The sequence below is a fragment of the Tachyglossus aculeatus genome, chromosome 23 (assembly GCF_015852505.1).
Source record: "Tachyglossus aculeatus isolate mTacAcu1 chromosome 23, mTacAcu1.pri, whole genome shotgun sequence".
In the NCBI taxonomy this organism is placed as follows: domain Eukaryota; kingdom Metazoa; phylum Chordata; class Mammalia; order Monotremata; family Tachyglossidae; genus Tachyglossus; species Tachyglossus aculeatus.
In genome coordinates, this window is record NC_052088.1 from 1,765,969 (window position 1) to 1,786,329 (window position 20,361).

The 20,361-nt window shown below is 45.3% G+C and overlaps 1 protein-coding gene across 2 annotated transcripts in view; it reads left to right on the plus strand.

The window, feature by feature from the left end:
• PCNX1 (pecanex 1) overlaps positions 1-20,361 on the plus strand; it is a 205,640-nt gene that overhangs the window by 35,545 nt on the left and 149,734 nt on the right. For both annotated transcript variants that reach the window (XM_038765983.1, XM_038765984.1), the window contains exons 2-3: positions 5,410-5,618; positions 12,599-12,704. In XM_038765983.1, coding sequence (XP_038621911.1) covers positions 5,410-5,618; positions 12,599-12,704 — 315 coding nt within the window. The remainder of the gene's footprint in view (positions 1-5,409; positions 5,619-12,598; positions 12,705-20,361) is intronic.

Below are 20,361 nucleotides of genomic sequence, written 5' to 3' on the forward strand. Positions count from 1 at the left end.
CAGCTCTGTCAAAATAAGTTGAGGGAACTGATAAATTTATCTATATATATATATGTACACAGAGAGAGAGAAAGAAAGAAAGAAGGAAGGAAAGAAAGAAAGAGAGAGAGAAAGAAAAGCAGCATGGCCTAGTGGTAAGAGCCTGGGCTTGGGAGTCAGAGGAGTCAGAGGATGTGGGTTTGAGTCCTAACTCTGCCACTTGTCTGCTGTGTGACCTTGGGCAAGTCACTCCACTTCTGGGTGCCTTAGTTACCTCATCTGTAGAATGGGGATTAAGAAATGAGGATTAGGTAGTGTGTCCAACCTGATTACCCTGTCACTTCACTTCTGGGTGCCTCAGTTACCTCATCTGTAGAATGGGGATTAAAAAATGAAGATTAGGAAGTGTGTCCAACCTGATTATCCCAGTGCTTGGCACATAGTAAATGCTTAACAAATACCATAATTATTATATATGTGCATGCTAAGGAAGGTGTAAATGAGTTCTTAAGGGCCTGGGGTGGTGGCTAGAAAGTTAATACTTGTTTTGGTTGTTTTTTTAAGGGTATTTGTTAAATGCTTATTATGTACAAGGCACAATTCTAAGTGCTGGGTAGATACAAGCCAGTCAGGTTTTTGGGGGGGTATTTGTTAAGCATTTATTATTCTGGGCCTTGTACTAAGTGCATGGGTAGATATAAGCTAATCAGGGTTTTTTTTTTGAAAGGTATTTATTTTTTAAACACTTATAATGTGCTAGGCACTGTCCTAAATTCTGTGGTCAAGCTAGTCAAGCTTTCTATATGGTATTTGTTAAGCTTTTTAATGTGCTAAGCATTCATTCATTCAGTTGAATTTATTGAGCGCTTACTATGTGCAGAGCATTGTACTAAGCGCTTGGGAAGTACAAGTTGGCAACATATAGAGACAGTCCCTACCCAACAACAGGATCATATTCTAGAAGGGGGAGATGGACAACAAAACAGAGCATGTAGACAGGTCAGAATAAATAGAATTATAGCTATATGCACATCATTAATAAAATAAATAGAGTAGTAAATTTGTGCAAGTAAAATCAATAGAGTAATAAATATGTACAAATATATACAAGTGCTGTGGGGACAGGAAAGGGGTAGGGCGAGGGGGCAGTGGGGAGGGGAGGAGGAGAGGAAAAGGGGCTCAGTGTAGGACGGCCTCCTGGAGGCACTGTACTAAGTGCTGGGATAGATATAGCTAATCAGGCTTTTTTTTTCCTCCAGTGGTTTTTATTAAGTGCTTATTATGTGCTAGGCTCTGTACTAAGTTCTGGGGTAGATACAAGCTAATCAGGTTTTTTTTAATGGTATTTGTTTAGTGCTTATTATGTACCAGGCACTGAACTAAGTGCTGGGGTACAGACAAGCTAATCAGGTGGGGTTTTTTTTAATGGCAATTAAGTGCTTATATGCTTAGGCACTATACTAAGTGCTGCAGTAGATATTAGCTAATCAGGGTTTTTTAATGGTGGTTTTTAAGCACTTATGTGACAGGAACTGTACCAAGCCCTGGAGTAGATTAAAGATCATCAGGTTTTTTTATGGTATTTGTTAAGCACTTACTATGTGCTAGGTACTGTACTAAGAACTGTACAAGCAAATCAGGTTGGACACAGTCCCTTATCCCATGAGGGGCTCACAGTCTCAATCCCCCTTTTGCAGGTGAGGTAACTGAGGCACAGAGAAGTTAAGCGTGAAGCAGCGTTAAGTGGAGAAGCAGCGTGGCTCAGTGGAAAGAGCCCGGGCTTTGGAGTCAGAGGTCATGGGTTCAAATGCTGGCTCCGCCAATTGTCAGCTGTGTGACTTTGGGCAAGTCACTTAACTTTTCTGTGCCTCAGTTGCCTCATCTGTAAGATGGGGATTGACTGTGAGCCTCCCGTGGGACTACCTGATCACCTTGTAACCCCCCCAGTGCTTAGAACAATGCTTTGCACATAGTAAGGGCTTAATAAATACCATTAAAAAAAAGTGACACAGCAGACAGGTGGCAGAGCTGGGATTAGAACCCATGGTCTTTTGACTCTCAGGGCCATGCTCTATCCACTCTGCCATGCTGCATTTGAATTTCCTCAAGGAGTCTCTCTCAGGTCACAGAACTTCATTCAGTCATACTTACTGAGTGTTTATGGTGCATAGAGCACTGTACTAAGCGCTTGGGAGAGGACAGGAGAACAGTAAACAGCAGCGTGGCTCAGTGGAAAGAGCCCGGGCTTTGGAGTCAGAGTTCATGGATTCGAATCCCGGCTCAGCCAATTGTCAGCTGTGTGACTTTCGGCAAGTCACTTAACTTCTCTGTGCCTCAGTTACCTTATCTGTAAAATGGGGATTAAGATTGTGAGCCCCCCGTGGGACAATTTGATCACCTTGTAACCTCCCCAGCGCTTAGAACAGTGCTTTGCACATAGTAAGCACTTAATAAATGCCATTATTATTATTATTATTATTATTATTATTTACATTCCCTGACCATGAGAAGCTTACATTCTAGAGGAGTTCTCAAGTGTAGAACTTCACGCTGCTTTTGTAATGAGCTTGGGTGTTTACAGTGACGCCTCTTGTCATCCCTAGATGATTCCATTGGCTGGCTCTGGGGCTGGAGTGCAGCTTAGGTCTGATCCAGAGAAAGCAGCATGGCCTAGTGAAAATAACCCAGGCCTGGGAATCAGAGGACCTGGGGCCTAATCCTGGCTCCGTCACTCATCTGCTGAGTGACCTTGGGCAAGTCATGTCACTTCTCTGTGCCTCAGTTCCCTCCTCTGTAAAACTGGGGATTAGAACTGTGAGCCCCATGTGGGGCAGGGACTGTGTCTAACCTGATTAGCTTTTATTTACCCTAGCGTTTAGTACAATCCCTGGCGTACAGTAAGCGCTTAACAAATACCTTTTTTTAAAAATAAAGGGTATGCAGTTTATCCAAGGTCTTACAGGAGGCAATTGGCAGAGGCTGGATTAGAACCCAGGTCCTCTGACTCCCAGACCCATGCTCTTTCCACCAGGCCAGTAGAGAAGGCAGTTTTAAACGAAGCCATGACAGAATGATATACGATTGAGCTGATGGGCTTGTGAAGTTGGCTTAGTACAAATGTCCCTTGTTGCTTGGAAACCTCAAAGGTTAACTTCTTACAGTGTTCAGGCGCTTAGGATGTGTGTGGTTGAGTGTGTTTACCTCTCTCTCCCTCTCACTCTCTCTCTCCCTCCCCCCGCTCTTTCTATATGTATGTGTTTAATACACTCATATATAAATAAACAAGTAGGTCATATATACACCAGAAGCCAAAAATGCATCTAGTGTCTTTGATTAATGTGGCAACTGATTTTCAGCATAGCATTAAAGTTACATTTCTCTTGGGCATTTTAGTCCTTTTGAATGTTTTACAGGTGACTGATTTTGTCTCCCTGGGGCTGAGACCAAGAACATAAATTGGACTGAAAAGACAGTTGTCTTCTTAACTGAACACAGAGAGATCGTAGACTATTGTTTTTGAACTCCTTTCCCGTTTGGGGCGAGGAAGGGTTTTCTAATTTTGACTCTTTGGAGAGTCAGCAGGCTTCCTGTGGCCAGGCAGCAACTAAAAGACCAATGACGGTGGAGCACCATGGCATCATGGATAGAATATGGGCCTGGGAGTCAGAAGGTCATGGGTTCTAATCCTGGCTCTGCCACTTGATCTGATCTAGATCTGATCTAGAGAAAGCAGCATGGCCTAGTGCTAAGAACCCAGGACTGGGAATCATAGGACCTGGGTCCTAATCCTGGCTCTGCCGCTTGTCTGCTGTGTGGGCTTAGGCAAGCCACCTCACTTCTCTGGGCCTCATTTACCTCATCTGTAAAAATGGGGATTGAGACTTGTGAGCCCCACTTGGGACAGGGACTGTGTCCAACCTGACTTGCTTGTATCCATCCCTGCACTTAGACCAGTGCTTGGTACATAGTAAGTACTTAGCAAATACTATAATTATTATTATTCCTGATTCGACTGGATTTGTTGCTGGTGAAGGGAGTGGGGATATACGTTCTGCTCATTTTACCAGAGCAGTGATGAATTGCACTGAGCCATCCACACTGTTGCCTGGTTTCCAACACATTGGTCAGTTGTCAAATAACCTACCTTTTTTTTTTGATGGTATTGTTAATCCCTTACTACACTCCAGGTACAGTACTGAGCACCTGGATAGATACGAGCTAATCAGGTTGGACATAGTCCCTGTTCCACGTGGGCCCCCAGTCTTAATCCTCATTCTACAGATGAGGGAACAGAGTCCGAGAGAAGAGAAACGACTTGCCCAAAGTCACACAGCATACACGTGGCGGAACCAGGATTAGAACCCAGGTCCTTCTGACTCTCAAAGAACAGAAAATCTGAACTGCTGTTGGTGGCCCCTCTCTCTTCATAAGCCCCATTATTGAATAATAATAATAGTTATGGTACTTCTTAAGTGCTTACTATATGCTAAACACTGTTTTAAGCACTGGAGTATATACAAGGTAGTCAGGTTGGACACAGTCCCTGTCCCATGTAGGGCTCAAACTCTTTTCACAGATTTCCCCATTTCTCCATTTCACAGATGAGGTAACTGAGCCCAGAGAAGTGAAATGACTTGCCCAAGGTTACACAGGTAACTGAGGCCCAGAGAAGTGAAGTGACTTGCCCAAGGTCACACAGCAAACGTGGCAGAGCTGGGATTAGAACTCATGGCCTTCTGATTCCCAGGCCTGTGCTCTATGCACTAATTAGTTGGATGGTTGTATGATGGGTAAGGGTCTTTGCCTATTGCTGTAGCCCAGGGAAGGGAATATTTAAACTAAGGGGCCATGTAGCGGAATAGAAGCTGACATGGACTCCACTCCACTGGAAACAACCACCTCTGTGGTCATCGGTGACCTCCTTCTGTCCAAATCCAACGGCCTCTACTCCATCTTGATCCTCCTCGATCTCTCAGCTGCCTTGGCCCACCCCCTTCTCCGGGAAACGTTATTCAACCTTGGCTTCACTGACACTGTCCTCTCCTGGTTCTCCTCCCATCTCTCTGGCAGTTCAGTCTCTGTCTCGTATGCGGGCTCCTCCTCTACCTCCCACCTCCTAACTGTGGGTGTCCCTCAAATTTCAGTTGTGGATCCAGTGGGCTGGGAGACCATCCCTATTAAAACCATTCACATTCATTTCTCCTGTCTCTCTCCGCTTCAGTCCATACTCGATTAAGTACATATCTGTCGTTTGTTTCTGTTAATGTCTGTCTCCCCACCTTATTATTTTGTAAGCTCACTGTGGGCGGGGGATATATCTGTTGTTGTATTGGACTCTCCCAAGCACTTAGTACAGCGCTCTGCACACAGTAAGCGCTCTGTAAATCCGATCGAATGAATGAATTTCTGTTTTTCCTCTTCCTTCGCCAGGCCCTCCCTTCCTCCATGATCATAGTGGCCATTTACTGCCCGGTGATTGCCGCAGTTTTCATCATTCTGAAAACGGTGAACTACCGCCTGCACCGAGCCCTGGATGAGGGAGAAATTGTTGAGAGACATGCCAGTCAGTTCATGGAGCAGGGCATCAAGACGGACCAGGGCAATTGCCTTCCCAGGGGCCAAGACAGCAGCAGACCTAGGTAAGATCCTCCCCTCCGGATCGCTCATGGCTTGTGTTTTCCCCTTGTCCCGGAAGAGTTTAGGGAAACAGCCTGGCTTAGCGGATAGAGCCTGGGCCTGGGAGTCAGAAGGACCTGGGTCCTAATCCCAGCTCTGCCACCTGTCTGCGGTGTGACTTGGGGTAAATCACTTCACTTCTCCGGACCTTGGTTACTTCATCCTGTAAAGTGGAGAGTGTGAGCCTCTTGTGGAACAGGGATTGGGTCCAACCTGACCAACCTGTATCTAACCAATGCTTAGTACGGTGCTTGGCACATAGTAAGCGCTTAACAAATACCATAATAATAATTATTATTCTGTTACCTTGGTTACCTTGGCTGTAAAATGGAGATTGAGAGTGTGAGCCTCATGTTTGACAGGGACCTTGTCCAAGCCTGTTAACTTGTATCTACCCCAGTGCTTGGTACAGTGCCTGGCACATAGTAAGCGCTTAACAAGTACCATAATTATTCTTATTATTTTAGGGCACTATCAGGAATCACATTTTTTTATGGTATTTTTATGGTTTCCACTCTTCTGAAACCTGCGGTAGGTACAAGTTAATTAGACTGGTATTAGGTTATTTTGATTAGGTTAAATTAACTCTTTGTAATGCACGTGAGTTCTTTGTTTCTCCATGTTTGCCCAAGTAAGATGGATTCCTTCAGACATCCCTCAATCACTCAGTGGAGTTTATTGAGCACTAACGGTGGTGCAGAGCAATGTACTAATCACTTGGCAGAGGACTTTATAACAGAGCTGATAGCCATGTTCCCTGCCCACAATGAGCTGACGGTCTAGAGGAAAGTGGATTTAACCAGAACAGTGCCAGCACTTAGAACAGTGCTTGGCACATAGTGTTTAACAAATACCATTATTATTATTATTATTAACTCTACTATATGTAACAGGAAGATGGATGCATTTTCAAAGATCTATTTCCATTCTTCTATTTGCTTTGACATTTGGTCTCTGTTTATCCTTGGCCCCCTGGAACATGGAATTTGGTTCATTCATTCATTCATTCATTCATTCAATCGTATCTATTGAGCGCTTACTGTGTGCAGAGCACTGTACTAAGTTCTTGGGAAGTACAGGTTGGCAACATGTAGAGACAGTCCCTACCCAACAGTGGGCTCACAGTCTAGAAGGGGGAGACAGAGAACAAAACAAAACATATTAACAAAATAAAATAAATAGAATAAATATGTACAAATAAAATAAATAAATAGAATGATAAATACATACAAACATTTATACATATATACAGGTATGCAGGTGGTTCAGATCAAATGTGTACATGTACACGCACACATACGCGCACACGTGCACACACACGCACAATGTGTGTATGCACCTATGTATTTTCAAAGATAATAATAAAGGTAAAATTCCATCCAAGTGTCGTAGCAGTGACAGCATCAAGTGCTTATTTTCATTCAAACATTTATTGAGTGCTTACTGTGTGCCAAGCACCGTACTAAGCGCTTGGGAGCGATCTTACAAGGCAGAGGACTATACTAAGTGCTAAGAAAGCAAGTACAGGTGGGAATTGAACACAGACCTGTCCCTTGAAGGGCTCACGATAGGAGTGATAGTAAGAGTGGAAGTGAGATAGTGGATGGGACAAGGTGGAAGGTAAGGGTCACCTTCTAGCCCTGGACTGAATCAGGGTAATAATAATAATAATTCTGGTATTTGAGTTTACTATGTTCCAGGCACTGTACTAAGCGCTGGGTTGGATATAAGCAAATTAAGTTGGACTCAGTCCCTGTCTTCTATGGGGCTTGAAATCTGGATCCACATTTTACAGATGAGGGGAAACTATCAACTCCTCCCATGGGACAGGGACACTTGGTCCGACCTGATTTTTCTATCAACTTCTCCAGTGCTTAGCAAGGTTTGTCCCAGTGTAAGCTCATTGTGGGCAGGGAATGTGTTTATTTTTCTATTGTACTCTCCCAAACGCTCAGTACAGTGCTTGGCTTCACAGTCCCTGTCATCTCCTGGTTCTTCTCTTATCTCTCCGGCCGTTCATTCTCAGTCTCTTTTGTGGGCTCCTCCTCTCCCTCCCTTCCCCTTTCTGTAGGGGTTCCTCAAGGGTCAGTTCTCGGTTCCCTTCTGTTTTCTATCTACACTCGCTCCCTTGGTGACCTCATTTGCTCCCACGGCTTCAACTATCATCTCTACGCTGATGACACCCAAATCTACATCTCTGCCCCTGCTCGCTCTCCCTCCCTCCAGGCTTGTATCTCCTCCTGCCTTCAGGACATCTCCATCTGGATGTCTGCCCGCCATCTAAAACTCAGAATGTCCAAGACTAAACTCCTTATCTTCTCTCCCAAACCCTGCCCTCTCTCTGACTTTCCCATCACTGTTGATGGCACTACCATCCTTCCCGTCTCACAAGCCCGCAACCTTAGTATCATCCTCGTCTCCGCTCTCTCATTCACCCCTCACATCCAATCCGTCACTAAATCCTGCTGGTCTCACTTCCACAACATCGCGAAGATCCGCCCTTTCCTCTCCATCCAAACCGCTATCCTACTCGTTCAATCTCTCATCCTATCCCAACTGGATTACTGCATCAGCCTCCTCTCTGATCTCCTATCCTCCTGTCTCTACCCACTTCAGTCTATACTTCACGCTACTGCCCGGATCATCTTCTTGCAGAAACGCTCTGGGCATGTTACTCCCCTCCTCAAAAATCTCCAGCGGCTACCAGTCAATCTACGCATCATGCAAAAACTCCTCACTCTCGGCTTGTTTGCTACTGAGGTGGATAGGCAACCACTGGAGATTTTTGAGGAGGTGGGTGACATATCCTGAATGTTTCTGTAGAAAGATCATCCGGGCAGCAGAGCAAAGTATGGACTGGAGTGGGGAGAGGCAGGAGGTTGGAAGGTCAGGAAGGAGGCTGATGCAGTAATCTGGGTGGGTTAGGATGAGTGATTGTACTAACGTGGTAGCGATTTGGATGGAGAGGAAAGGGTGGTGTTGTGAAGGTGAGACTGGCAAGATTTGGTGACGGATTGGATATGTGGGTTGAATGAGAGAGTGGAGTCAAGGATAATGCTAAGGTTAAGAGCTTGTGAGACAGGAAGGATGGTTGTGCCATCCACAGAGATGGGAAAGTCCAGGAGAGGACAGGGTTTGGGAGGGAAGATAAGGTGCTCTGTTTTGGACATGTTAAGTTTGAGGTGATGGGAGGACATCCAAGTAGAGATGTCTTGAAGGTAGGAGGAGATACGAGCCAGGAGAGAGATCAGAGGACGAGATGTAGATTTGGGTGTCGTCTGCATAGAGATGGAAGTTGAAGCCATGGGAGTGAATTAGTTTTCCAAGGGAATGAGTGTGAATGGAGAATAGCAGGGGACCCAGAACTGAACCTTGAAGGACCCCCACAATTAGGGAGTGGGAGGGGGAGGAGAAGCCTGAATGGCCAGAGGGATAAGAGGAGAACCAACAGAGGACAGAGTCAGTGAAGCCAAGGTTGGGTAACGTATCCAGAATAAGGGGATGGTCCACAGTGTCAAAGGCAGCTGAAAGGTCGAGGAAGATTAGGCTGGAGTAAGAGCCGTTGGATTTGGTAAGATGGAGATCACTGGTGACCTTTGAGAGGGCAGTTTCTGGGGAGTGAAGGGGATGGAAGCCAGAGTGGAGGGAATCCAGGAGAGAGTTGGAGGAGAGGAATTAGAGGCAGCGCATGTATACGACTCGCTTGAGTTTGGAGAGGAAAGGTAGGAAGGGGATGGGGCGATAACTGAAGGGAGCCATGGGGTCAAGGGAGGGGTTTTTAGGATGGGGGAAATGTGGGCATGTTTGAAGGCAGTGGGGAAGAAGCCGTCGGAGGGTGAGTGCTTAAAGATGGCACTTAAGCAGGGAAGAAGGGAAGGCATGAGAGTTTTGATAAGGTGCGAAGGAATGGGGTCTGATGCGCATGTGGAGGGGGTGGCATTTGAAAAGAGGCAGGAGATCTACTCGGGAGATACTGCTAGGAAGGATTGGAAAGTTGAAGGGGAGGCCGGGAGGAGGGGGATTGAGAAGAGGGAGGGGGGATTTTGGGGAGTTCACAGCCAATTAGATGGTGCTAATTTTCTTGATAAAATAGGCCAGGTCATTGGCAGCAAGGGATGGAGGAGGGGTGGCGGGGGGACGGGGCGTGAGAAGGGAGTTAAATGTCTGGAACAACTGGCGAGGGCGATGGGCATGGTTGTCAATATGGGAAGAGAAATAGTTTTGCTGGGTAGAGGAGAGGGCAGAATTTAGGCAAGAAGAGATAAGGTTGAAGTGGACGAGTTCTGCTTGATGTTTAGATTTCACCCATAAGCTCAAGGTACCTTCTCAGGCTCAACTCAAGGCACCTTCCTCTCTTTCACATCCTCGTCTTCAGGAAGATGGAATAACAGGATTTGAATCATACCTTTTCTCAATGAAACTTTCCTTTTTTTAAGGAGAGAACTTCGTTCATCCAATCATTCATTTCTATTTATTGAACACTTCCTGTGTGCAAAGCTCTGTGCTAAGCATTTGGGAGAGTACAATACAGCAACACCAGGCACATTCCCTGCCCACAATGAGTTCACAGTCTAGAGGGGCAGATATTAATATAAATAAATAAATAACAGATATGGACATAAATATTAGGCTAGGAGGGGGAATGAATAAAGGGGGCAAATCAGGGCGACACAGAAAGGAGTGAGAGAAGAAGAAAGGAGGGCTTAGGGAAGACTTCTTGAAGGAGATGTGCCTTCAGTCAGGCTTTAAGGTCCAGGAGAGCAATCCAGGAATTATTTTCTTATGCCAAACCCAAATTTATCCTGCTCTAAATTAAGACCTCCACCCCCCCACCCACCCTTGCATGCTGTGTGACCTTGGGCAAAGTCACATCTTCGCTGTGCCTCAGTCATCTCATCTGTAAAATGGGAATTAAGACCGAGCCCCATGTGGGACAGGGACTGTGTTCCACCTTTTTAACTGGCATCTACCACATTATTGTTGTTATTATTATTATTAATTATTATCATTGTCAATAATGCTTATCAATAATTATCATTATTACAGTGCTCTGCACACAGTAAGTGCTCAATAAATATGATTTTTTATTTATATTCATATTGTACCCCTCCTCTAGACTGGAAGCTCATTGTGGGCCGGGAACACATCTACCAACTCGGTTATATTGGACTCTCCTAAAAGTGTAGAGCAGTGCTCTGTGCACAGTAAGCACTCAATAAATACAGTTGATTGTTACTAATGTCTGTCTGCCCCTCTTGTCTGTAAGCTCTTGGGCAGGGAACATTTCTGCCAACTCTGTCTTTATCGTCCTCTCCCATGTGCTTAGTCAAATGCTGTGCACATGGTAAGTGCTCAATAAATATGATTGTGACCTCCCCAGTGCTTAGTACAGTGCTTTGCATATAGTAAGCACTTAATAAATGCTGTTATTATTATTATTATTATTAGGACAGTGCTTGGCACATAGAAAGCACTTAACAATTTTATTTGTAAATACTTATTCTAATTATTTTATTTTGTTAATATGTTTTGTTTTGTTGTCTGTCTCCCCCTTCTAGACTGTGAGCCCACTGTTGGGTAGGGACCGTCTCTATATGTGGCCAATCTGGACTTCCCAAGTGCTTAGTACAGTGCTCTGCACACAATAGGCACTCAATAAATACGATTGAATGAATGAATGATTGATTGATGACTGATTTATAGTAACGTCTGTCCACCCCCAGACTGTCAGTTTGATGTAGGGACTGAACATGGCTAGCTATTCTCTTCTATTGTATTCTCCCAAGTGCTTAGTCCAGCGTTCTGCACACAGTGTTTAATGAATCCGATTGATTGATTGGTCTTTAGGCAGTGCTGTGCACACAGGAAGCATTCAATCAATACAACTGATTGGTTGATTGATCTAGAGGTGATAGGCACAGTATATTCCCATAATTCAATCAATCATATTTACTGAGCACTTCCCATGTACAGAGCACTGTACTAAATGATTGGGAGAGTACAATATGATAATGTACAATGCAGTATAATAATATTCCCTGCCAAGCAGCGCTTAGAACAATGCTCTGCACAGAGTAAGCATTTAACAAATGCCATCAAAAAAAAATTGGCTGATTACTCTGGGCAGTAAAATAATTACCCTCCGTAGCCAAAAGTCAGTAGGAGCCTCTTTTATTATGGTATTTGTCTCATGGTATTTGTTAAGCTCTTCTTATGTGTCAAATAATGTTCTAAGCACTGAGGTTGGTACAGGTGAATTAGGCTGGACATAGCCCCTTACCCCTTTAAGGCTCAAAGTCTACAGGAGAACTGAGGCCCAGAGAAGTGAAGTGACTTGCCCAAGGTGACAGAGCAAACAGGTGCTTCTTGTTCTTTCTCTGTGACCAGGACTCTTTGACCTTATCAAACTCCCACTTTGTCAATCAATCAATGAATGGTAGTTACTGAGTGCTTACTGTGTGCAGAGTACTATACTAAGTGCTTGTGAAAGTATGCTACAACACAGTTGGTAGATAAACATATCTACCCCTGCCCACATGGAGCTTACAGTCTAGAGGGGGAGACAGACTTGAATAGAAATAAATAAATAATAATGGTGGTATTTAACAGCTTACGATGTTAAGCACTGTTCTATGACAGATATGGACCCAAGTGTGGCGGGGTTGAAGGGCGGGGACTAAAAGGCGCAAATCAGGGAGACACAGAAGGGGGTGTCCAAATTCCACATGGCCTTGCTCAGATGGTGTCAGGAAGAGAACTTGGATTGTCTTTCCAGAAGCCTCAGAGATGCCAAGGATTATGGGAAGAGTCATAGGCCCGGTAATCACGGAGGGAAGGAAATGCCCTGGTCAACAAAACTGCAGCTGCTTTGGGCTAGACCCATAGAAAACCCCAGTAATCCTAGGCTCAAAAGCTCTTGCGTTTTTCCCATCTTTCTCTCTAGTGATCCTGGAGGCGGGATTGAAATGTCCGAGTTCATTCGAGAAGCCACACCCCCAGTTGGCTGCAGTTCCCGTAATTCTTACGCTGGTCTAGACGCAAGTAACCAGGTGGGAATGTTTTGCTCTTCTAACTTGGTTGTTTCATCTGTTTTCACACAGCACGCTGCTGATTTGTTTGATTCAGGCCGGGGGAGCAATTGGTTTGGATTTTTGCTGATTTGCAGTGTGAAATGCTTGTTTTCTTTCGCACTAATCAATCAGTGAGCACTGACTCTGTGCAGAGCACTGTACTAAGCACTTTAGAAAGTGCAGTACAACACAATTAGTAGACTCATTCCCCGCCCATAGCAAGATGGACATTAATCTGAATAAATAAATAATACATCAGCATAGTTCAATCACTTTTTTAGAGAAGCAGCTTGGTCCCGTAGGGCAAGGACAGGACCAAAAGTCAGAGGACTCGTGTTCTAATCCCACTTCCTCCACTTGCTTACTGTGTGACCTTGGGCAAATGGCTTAACTCTTCCATGCCTCAGTTTCCCCATCTGGAAAACAGGGCTTCAGTACCAGGGCTCCTTTTATTTTTTATGGTATCCGTTAAATGTTGACTATATGTCAAACACTGTAAGCGCTGGGGCAGGTACGAGTAAATTAGGTCGAACATGGGGCTTCCAGTTTAAGTGGGAGGGAGGAACTCTTTGTGGGTGGGGAACTTCCCCTTTGGGGATGGGGCTTGGGGGGTTGGGATGTCAGGGGAGTGTGGTGCATAGGGGTTTAGCTGTCAGGAGCCGAAGGCCAGTTTGGCTAGACCCCCCTCCCGTCTAGTTGTGGCTTGCTGAGAGGGGATTTCTGAAGCAATGTTTCATCTGACAGGAAAAACTGGCTGTGGGAAACTACCACCTCAAGTGAGGAATATCCCGGCAGCCGAGGGACACCCAGGGCCTTCTTTAAAAAAGAGATTTTCGGTTTGTAGATGAGTCGAGAGCTCTTGATTTAGGTGGCAGCTTTGGCGGTTGGATGGAATTTGAGCCCCCCCTCTCATTTCTAAGGGCCCTCGCTTTTCATCCCATTGCTTGGCAGAAGGTGGGAGAGGGAAGGGGGAAGAACTCTAGCTCACAAGTCCTACCAGGGTTCAAAGGGCCCGCCCTGAAAGAGCCAGGCAGACCAGCTGTTGAGAGAATTTGCTGGCTCTGCTGGCTTTTTCTCCCTCTGGTTGGCTCAACCTGGCTTTTTTTTTTTAATGGTTTGTGTTAAATGCTTACTAAGTGCCAGTCACTGTACTGAAGTGTAGGGTAGATACAAGCTAGTCTGCTTGGACACAGTCCCTGGCCCACATGGAGCTCACCGAGACCCCGGGCGTCGGAAGGTCACGGGTTCTCATCCCAACTCCACTGCTCATCTGTGGTGTGACCTTGGTCCAGTCACTTCACTTCTGTGCCTCAGTTACCTCATCTGGAAAACTGGGATTAAGATTGTGAATCCCAGGAGGGACAGGGACTGTGCCCACCCCAATTTGCTTGCTTAGAGCAGTGCCTGGCACATAGCTTAACAAATACCAAAAATATTATAATCGATTAATCAGTGGAATTTATTGAGCACTTACTCTGTGCAGAGAACTGTTCTAAGTGCTTGGGAGAGTACAATACAAGAGAATAAATGGACACATTCCCTACTGAACTTACAGTCTAGAGGGGGAGACAGACATTAATATGAATAAATAATTTATGCATGTACAATAGTAATACTAATACTAATTGTGTTTTTTTTTAAATGTTATTTTAGTGCTTACTATGGACCAGGCACTGTTCTAAGCACTGGGGTAGATAATAATAATAATAATGGCATTTGTAAAGCGCTTACTATGTGCAAAGCACTGTTCCAAGCGCTGGGGAGGTTACAAGGTGATCATGTTGTCCCATGGGGGCTCACAGTCTTAATCCCCATTTTACAGATGAGGTAACTGAGGCACAGAGAAGTTAAGTGACTTGCCCAGTCACACAGCTGACAATTGGTGGAGCTGGGATTTGAACCCCTGACCTCTGACTCCAAAGCCCGTGCTGTTTCCACTGAGCCATGCTACTTCTCAGAAGTTAATAGAAAAATAGAAAGAAGTTAATTAGATAGAGGTTAATTGGGTTGGACGTTTGCCCCTTCCCCTTCTTCCCACTCTAACTGCCCTCTTCAAGTGCCTTTCCCCCTTCTAGACCATGAGCCCGTTGTTAGGTAGGGGCCCATCCCTATATGTTGCCGATTTGTACTTCCCAAGCTCTTAGTATAGTGCTCTGCACACAGTAAGCACTCAATAAATATGACTGAATGAATGACACAGTCCATGTCCCACATGGGCCTCACCGTCCTCATCCCCACTTTACAAATGAGGGAGGCAAGGCACAGAGAATTGAAGTGACTCTCCCAAGGTCACACAGCAGAATGGTGAAGCGGAATTAGAACCCAGGTCCTTCTGACTGCCAGGCCTGTGCTCTATCCACCAGGCTATGCTGATTAATACACCCGGGCCCTCATGTTTCGATAATAAAATTAGAACCCGTCTATCAAATCTCAGTCTCTGTTTCAAAGACAGTAACCGGCTGATTGAAGAATGATTTATATATTATATATTTAAAACTTCCAGGACATTGCCTAATCTCAAAAGACAATGAAACTGTGAAAGAGGAAATCAATCCATCGTAATAACTGAGGGCTTACTACGTGCAGAGCACTGTAGTAAGCGTTTGGGAGAGTACACTGCAACAGAGTTGGTGGACACATTTCCTCCTCACAGTCTGGAGGGAGAAACAAACATTAATATAAAGCAATAAGTGACGGATATAGACATAAGTGATCTGGGGCTGAGGGAGGGGGGGAGAAACGGAGCAAAGCCAAGAAAAAATACCGGGAAGGACAGCTGATGGCCTCACCCCTCACCAGAGCTGAACCAATACTTGATCAGGAATTGGATCAATCATTCAGTCATTCAGTATTTATAATAATTATTTATTATTATTAATACTTGTATTTGTTAAGCACTAACTATGTGCCAAGCAATGTTTTAAGCTCTGGGGTAGATACAAGGTAATCTGGTTGTCCCACATGGGGCTCACAGTCTTACTTCCCATTTTACAGATGAGGTCACTGAGGCACAGAGAAGTCAAGTGACTTGCCAAAAGTCACCCAGCTGACAAGTGGCGGAACCGGGATTAGAACCCATGACCTCTGACTCCCAAGCCCGTGCTCTTTCCCCTAAACCACGATTGCGGGCTTACTGTGTGCAGAGCACTGGACTAAGCACTTGGAAGTACACAACATAAAAATCTAACAGGCACATTCCCAGCCCACAGTCAGTTTACAGTCTAGAGAGGAAGATGGGCATTAATTTAAATAAATAAATGACAGGCACAAAAGTGCTGTGGGGCTGGGAAGGGGGATGAATAAAGGGAGCGAGACAGGGCAGCGCAGAAGGGAGTTGAAGAAAAGGAAAAGATAACTTAGTCAAGGAAGACCTCTTGGAAGAGAAGGTTCTGGTGGGGAGGATCAGTGGGTAGGTATGCTGGTAAACTTCTGAAACACCAGGGAACAGGAAGATTATTATTACTGTTATAATAATCATTGTCATCATTGCTTTCCTTAAGCACTTCCTATGTGCCAAGCATGGTTCTAACCACTGAGGTGGATACAAGTTAATCAGATTGGACACCATCCCTTTCCCACTTGAGGCTCACAGTCTAACTAGGAGGGAGAGCAGACATCAAATCCCCATTTTACAGATGAGGGAACTGAGGCCCAGAGAAGTTCAGTGACTTACCCAGGGTCACACAGCAGACAAGTGGTGGAGACGGGGTTAGAACCCGGATCCTCTGACTCCCAGGCCCGTGCTCTGTCCACTAAGCCGAGCTTCTAAGGCCCCTTTGAATGTGTGTGCCGTGAGAGTGAACTGCTTTGGGGAGTCCATTTGACAAGAGATGGGTGAAATATTTGTTTGAACAGTGAGACACCAAACTGGAGTCAGGGAGAGATAAGTAGCATTAAGAAGGTTATGAACCTGGATTCAAGCTCAGGGAGCGGCTCAGAACCAGGAAGAGAAAGATACATGCCTTGTGACTGGATTTAATTTTGTGTTCCTTTAACTGGGTATTGATATAACCTCATTAACTGATGTACGCTTCAGTGCTTTTTATGATTTTCCTTTCTTTGGCTTTGGGAAAATATTTCTTATCTCTTTCATTGAGGGAAAGTCCATTGGTTTTGTGTTCTGGTTGCCACATCCATATTGGGCCTCATGTGGTGTAGTGGAAAGAGCCAGGGCCTGGGAGTCAAAAGACCTGGGTTCTAATTCAAGCCTGCTGTGTGACCTTGGGAAAGTCACTTAACCTCTCTGTGCCGCAGTATCTTCAACTGTAAAATGGGGCAAAAACACCTGTTCTCCCTCCCTCTGAGACTCTGAGCCTCCTGAGGAACAGGGCCTATGTCAATATTGTACATACTGTGCCCCAGTGCTTTGTAAAGTGTTTGGCACAAAGTAAACATTTAACAAATGCCATGGGTGTTATCCTCCCCCCCCCCCCCCCCCCCTTTAGTTTTCTTGTTTGATGAGTGCTTACTAGTTTCAGGCACTAGACTGTAGACTGTAAGCTCATTGTGGGCAGGGAATGTGTCTGTTTATGGTTGTATCGTACTCTTCCAAGTGCTTAGTTCAGTGCTCTGCACACAGAAAGCGCTCAGTAAATACAATTGATTGACTGCCAGGCACTGTACTAAGTGCTGGGCTAGATACAAGGTAATCAGGTTGGACTTAGTCCCTGTTCCACATGGGGCTCACAGTCTTCATCCCCATTTGACAGATGAGGGAACTGAGGCCCAGAGACGTGAAATGACTTACCCAGGGTCCCACAGCAGACAAGGGGCTAACCTTCTCACTGTGCCTTGTTCTTGCCTGTCTCGCCATCGACCCCTGACCCACATCCTTCTTCTGGCCTGGAATGCCCTCTCTCTTCACATCTGCCAAACTAGCTCTCTTCCTCCCTTCAAAGCCCTACTGAAGGCTCACCTCCCCCAGGAGGCCTTCCGAGACTGAGCCCCCCCTTATCGTCTGCTCTTCCTTCCCTCCCCATCGCCCCGACTCCCTCCCTCTGCTCTACCCCCCCACCCCACAGCAGTTGTGTACCTATGCACAGATCTCCAATTCTGTTTATTTATATTGATACCTTTTTATTTGTTTTGATGTGTATATATCTATAATTCCATTTATATTGATGCCCATTGACTTTGATGACTGTCTCTCCCCCTCTAGACTGTAAGCCTGGTGTGGGCAGGGATTGTCTCTATTGCTGAATTGTGCTTTCCAAGCGCTTAGTATGTGCTCTGCACAGTAAGCATTCAATCAATATGATTGAATGAATGAATGATTGTCTTGTGTCTACCCAGTTCTTAATACAGTGCCTGGCACAGAGTGAGCACTTAACAAATACCATAAAAAACAACAACACAGCTTTAAGTTTCATAGTAGGATCAAGGTGGTAGTGGAGAACTTTCACCGATTTCTTCCTTCCCCCGGCCCTTCAGGGGTCACTCTGACTGTAAGTCTACAGTCTTACAGTTCATTCATTCATTCAGTCGTATTTATCGAGCACTTACTGTGTGCAGAGCACTGTACTAAGCACTTGGGAGAGGACAGTACACCAATAAGCAGCAGACACATTCCCTGGCACAACGAGCTTGCAGTCTAGAGTGGGAGATACAGATGTTAATAAAAATAAATAAATGACAGATCTGGACATAAGTGGCATGGGACTGGGGTGGGGATGGATAAAGGGAGCAAGTCGGGGCAACGCAGAAGGGAGTGGGAGAAGAGGGAAGGGGGCTTAGTCAGGGAAGGCCTCTTGGAGGAGATGGGCCCTCAATAAGGCTTAGAAGTGGGGAGAGTCATTGTCAATCTACAGCTTACAGTCTGTGAGTTTTTAGTCTATACAGTCTTGTCTTACAGTCTAATAATAATAATAATAATAATGGTGGTACTTAAGCGCTTAGTGTGTGCCAAGCACTATTCTAATCGCCGAGGTAAATACAAGGTAATCAGGTTGTTCCATGCGGGGCTCACAATCCCCATTTAATCCCCATTTGACAGATGAGGTTGCTGAGGCACAGAGAAGTTAAGTGGCTCACCCAAAGTCACACAGCTGACAAGTGGCGGACCTGGGATTAGAACCCACGACCTCTGACTCCCAAGCCCAGGCTCTTGCCGCTAAGCCACACTGCTTCTCTACAGTCTAGACAGGGACACAGATATTACGAGGAGCAGTGAGTCCTAGCGGAAAGGGCACGGTCCTGGGTCCAAATCCCGGCTCTGCTACGTGACCTTGGGCAAGTCACGCCACGTCTCTGGGACTCAGTTGCTTTGTCTGCCAGACAGGGGATTCAAAACCTGTTCCTCCCTCCTGCTTAGACCATAAGCCTCATGTGGGACCTCATCAGCTTCTGTCTAGCCCAGCCTTGGAAAAGTGCTTGACTCATATTAAGTGCTTAACAAATGTCATTAAAAAAAAAAAAAGGTGGCGAGCTGGGGTGTGGTGAGTAAAGAGCAGAGGGAGACAGGAAGCTCTTCGATATTATGATAATAATACGCCAAGTGCTGTACTAAGTGGGTCTAAGTGGGACAGAGAAGTTTGTTGTGAGCAGGGAATGTGTCTACCAACTCTGTTGTATTGGACTGCCCCAAGCGCTTAGTACAGTGCTCTGCACACTGTAAGCATTCAATAAAGAACCTTGATGGATTGAACCCCTTAAATCCAATGGTCTGGGAGTTCTTGATGCAGAAGGAAATGGGCAACCAGTGGAGGCCAGTGTGGACTTGTGCAATATGACGTGGTGTCTCTTCAAGTACTTAGTACAGTGCTTTGCCCTTCGTAAGCCCTGGAGGAGACTGGAGGGAGGGAGATCAATCAAATAATCCATCAGTGGTATTGACTGAACGCCTACTGTGTGCAGAGCTCTGTACTAAGCACTTGGGAGAGCCCAATCTAACAGAGTTGGTAGACATGTTCCCTGCCCTTAATGAGCTTCCAGTCTAGTTAGGGAGAAAGACATCAATAGAAAAGAATCAATCAGTGGCGTTTATTGAGCACTTAGATTGTGCAGAGGGCATTCATCAGTATTTATTGTACACTTACTGCGTACTGCGCAGTAGTGTACTGCGTACAATTTATTGTACACTTACACTTGGGAGAGTTCAATCTAGCAGAGTTGGTAGACACATCCCGTGCCCACAACGAGCTTCCAGCCTAGAGGGGGAAATGGACATTAATATAAAACAACCAATCGATGGTATTTATTGAGCACCTCTCGTGTGCAGAACACTGTACAAAGTGCTAAGATCAGTGTGGAGGCTAGTGCATTGGCCAAGGGGTGTGTGGCAAATGCCTGCAGCTTCTTCACCAGTGCTTAGAACAGTGCTTGGCACATGGTAAGCACTTAACAAGTACCATCATTATTATCATTATTATTATTTAGATGGGGAAGATGTGCAGGTGAGAGACCCAAAGGAGTGATAGTTATTGTCAGCTGTATTTATTGAGCACTTACTGTGAGCAGAACACTGTACTAAGCACTTGGGAGAGTACAGCGTAACAATATGAGACACAGACCGTTGTAGACCTTGCTTTCTCCTTAGTGTTTTTATTCATTCATTTATTCATTGTCATATTTATTGAGCGCTTACTTTGTGTACTAAGTGCTTGGAAAGTACAATTCGGCAACAGATAGAGACAATCCT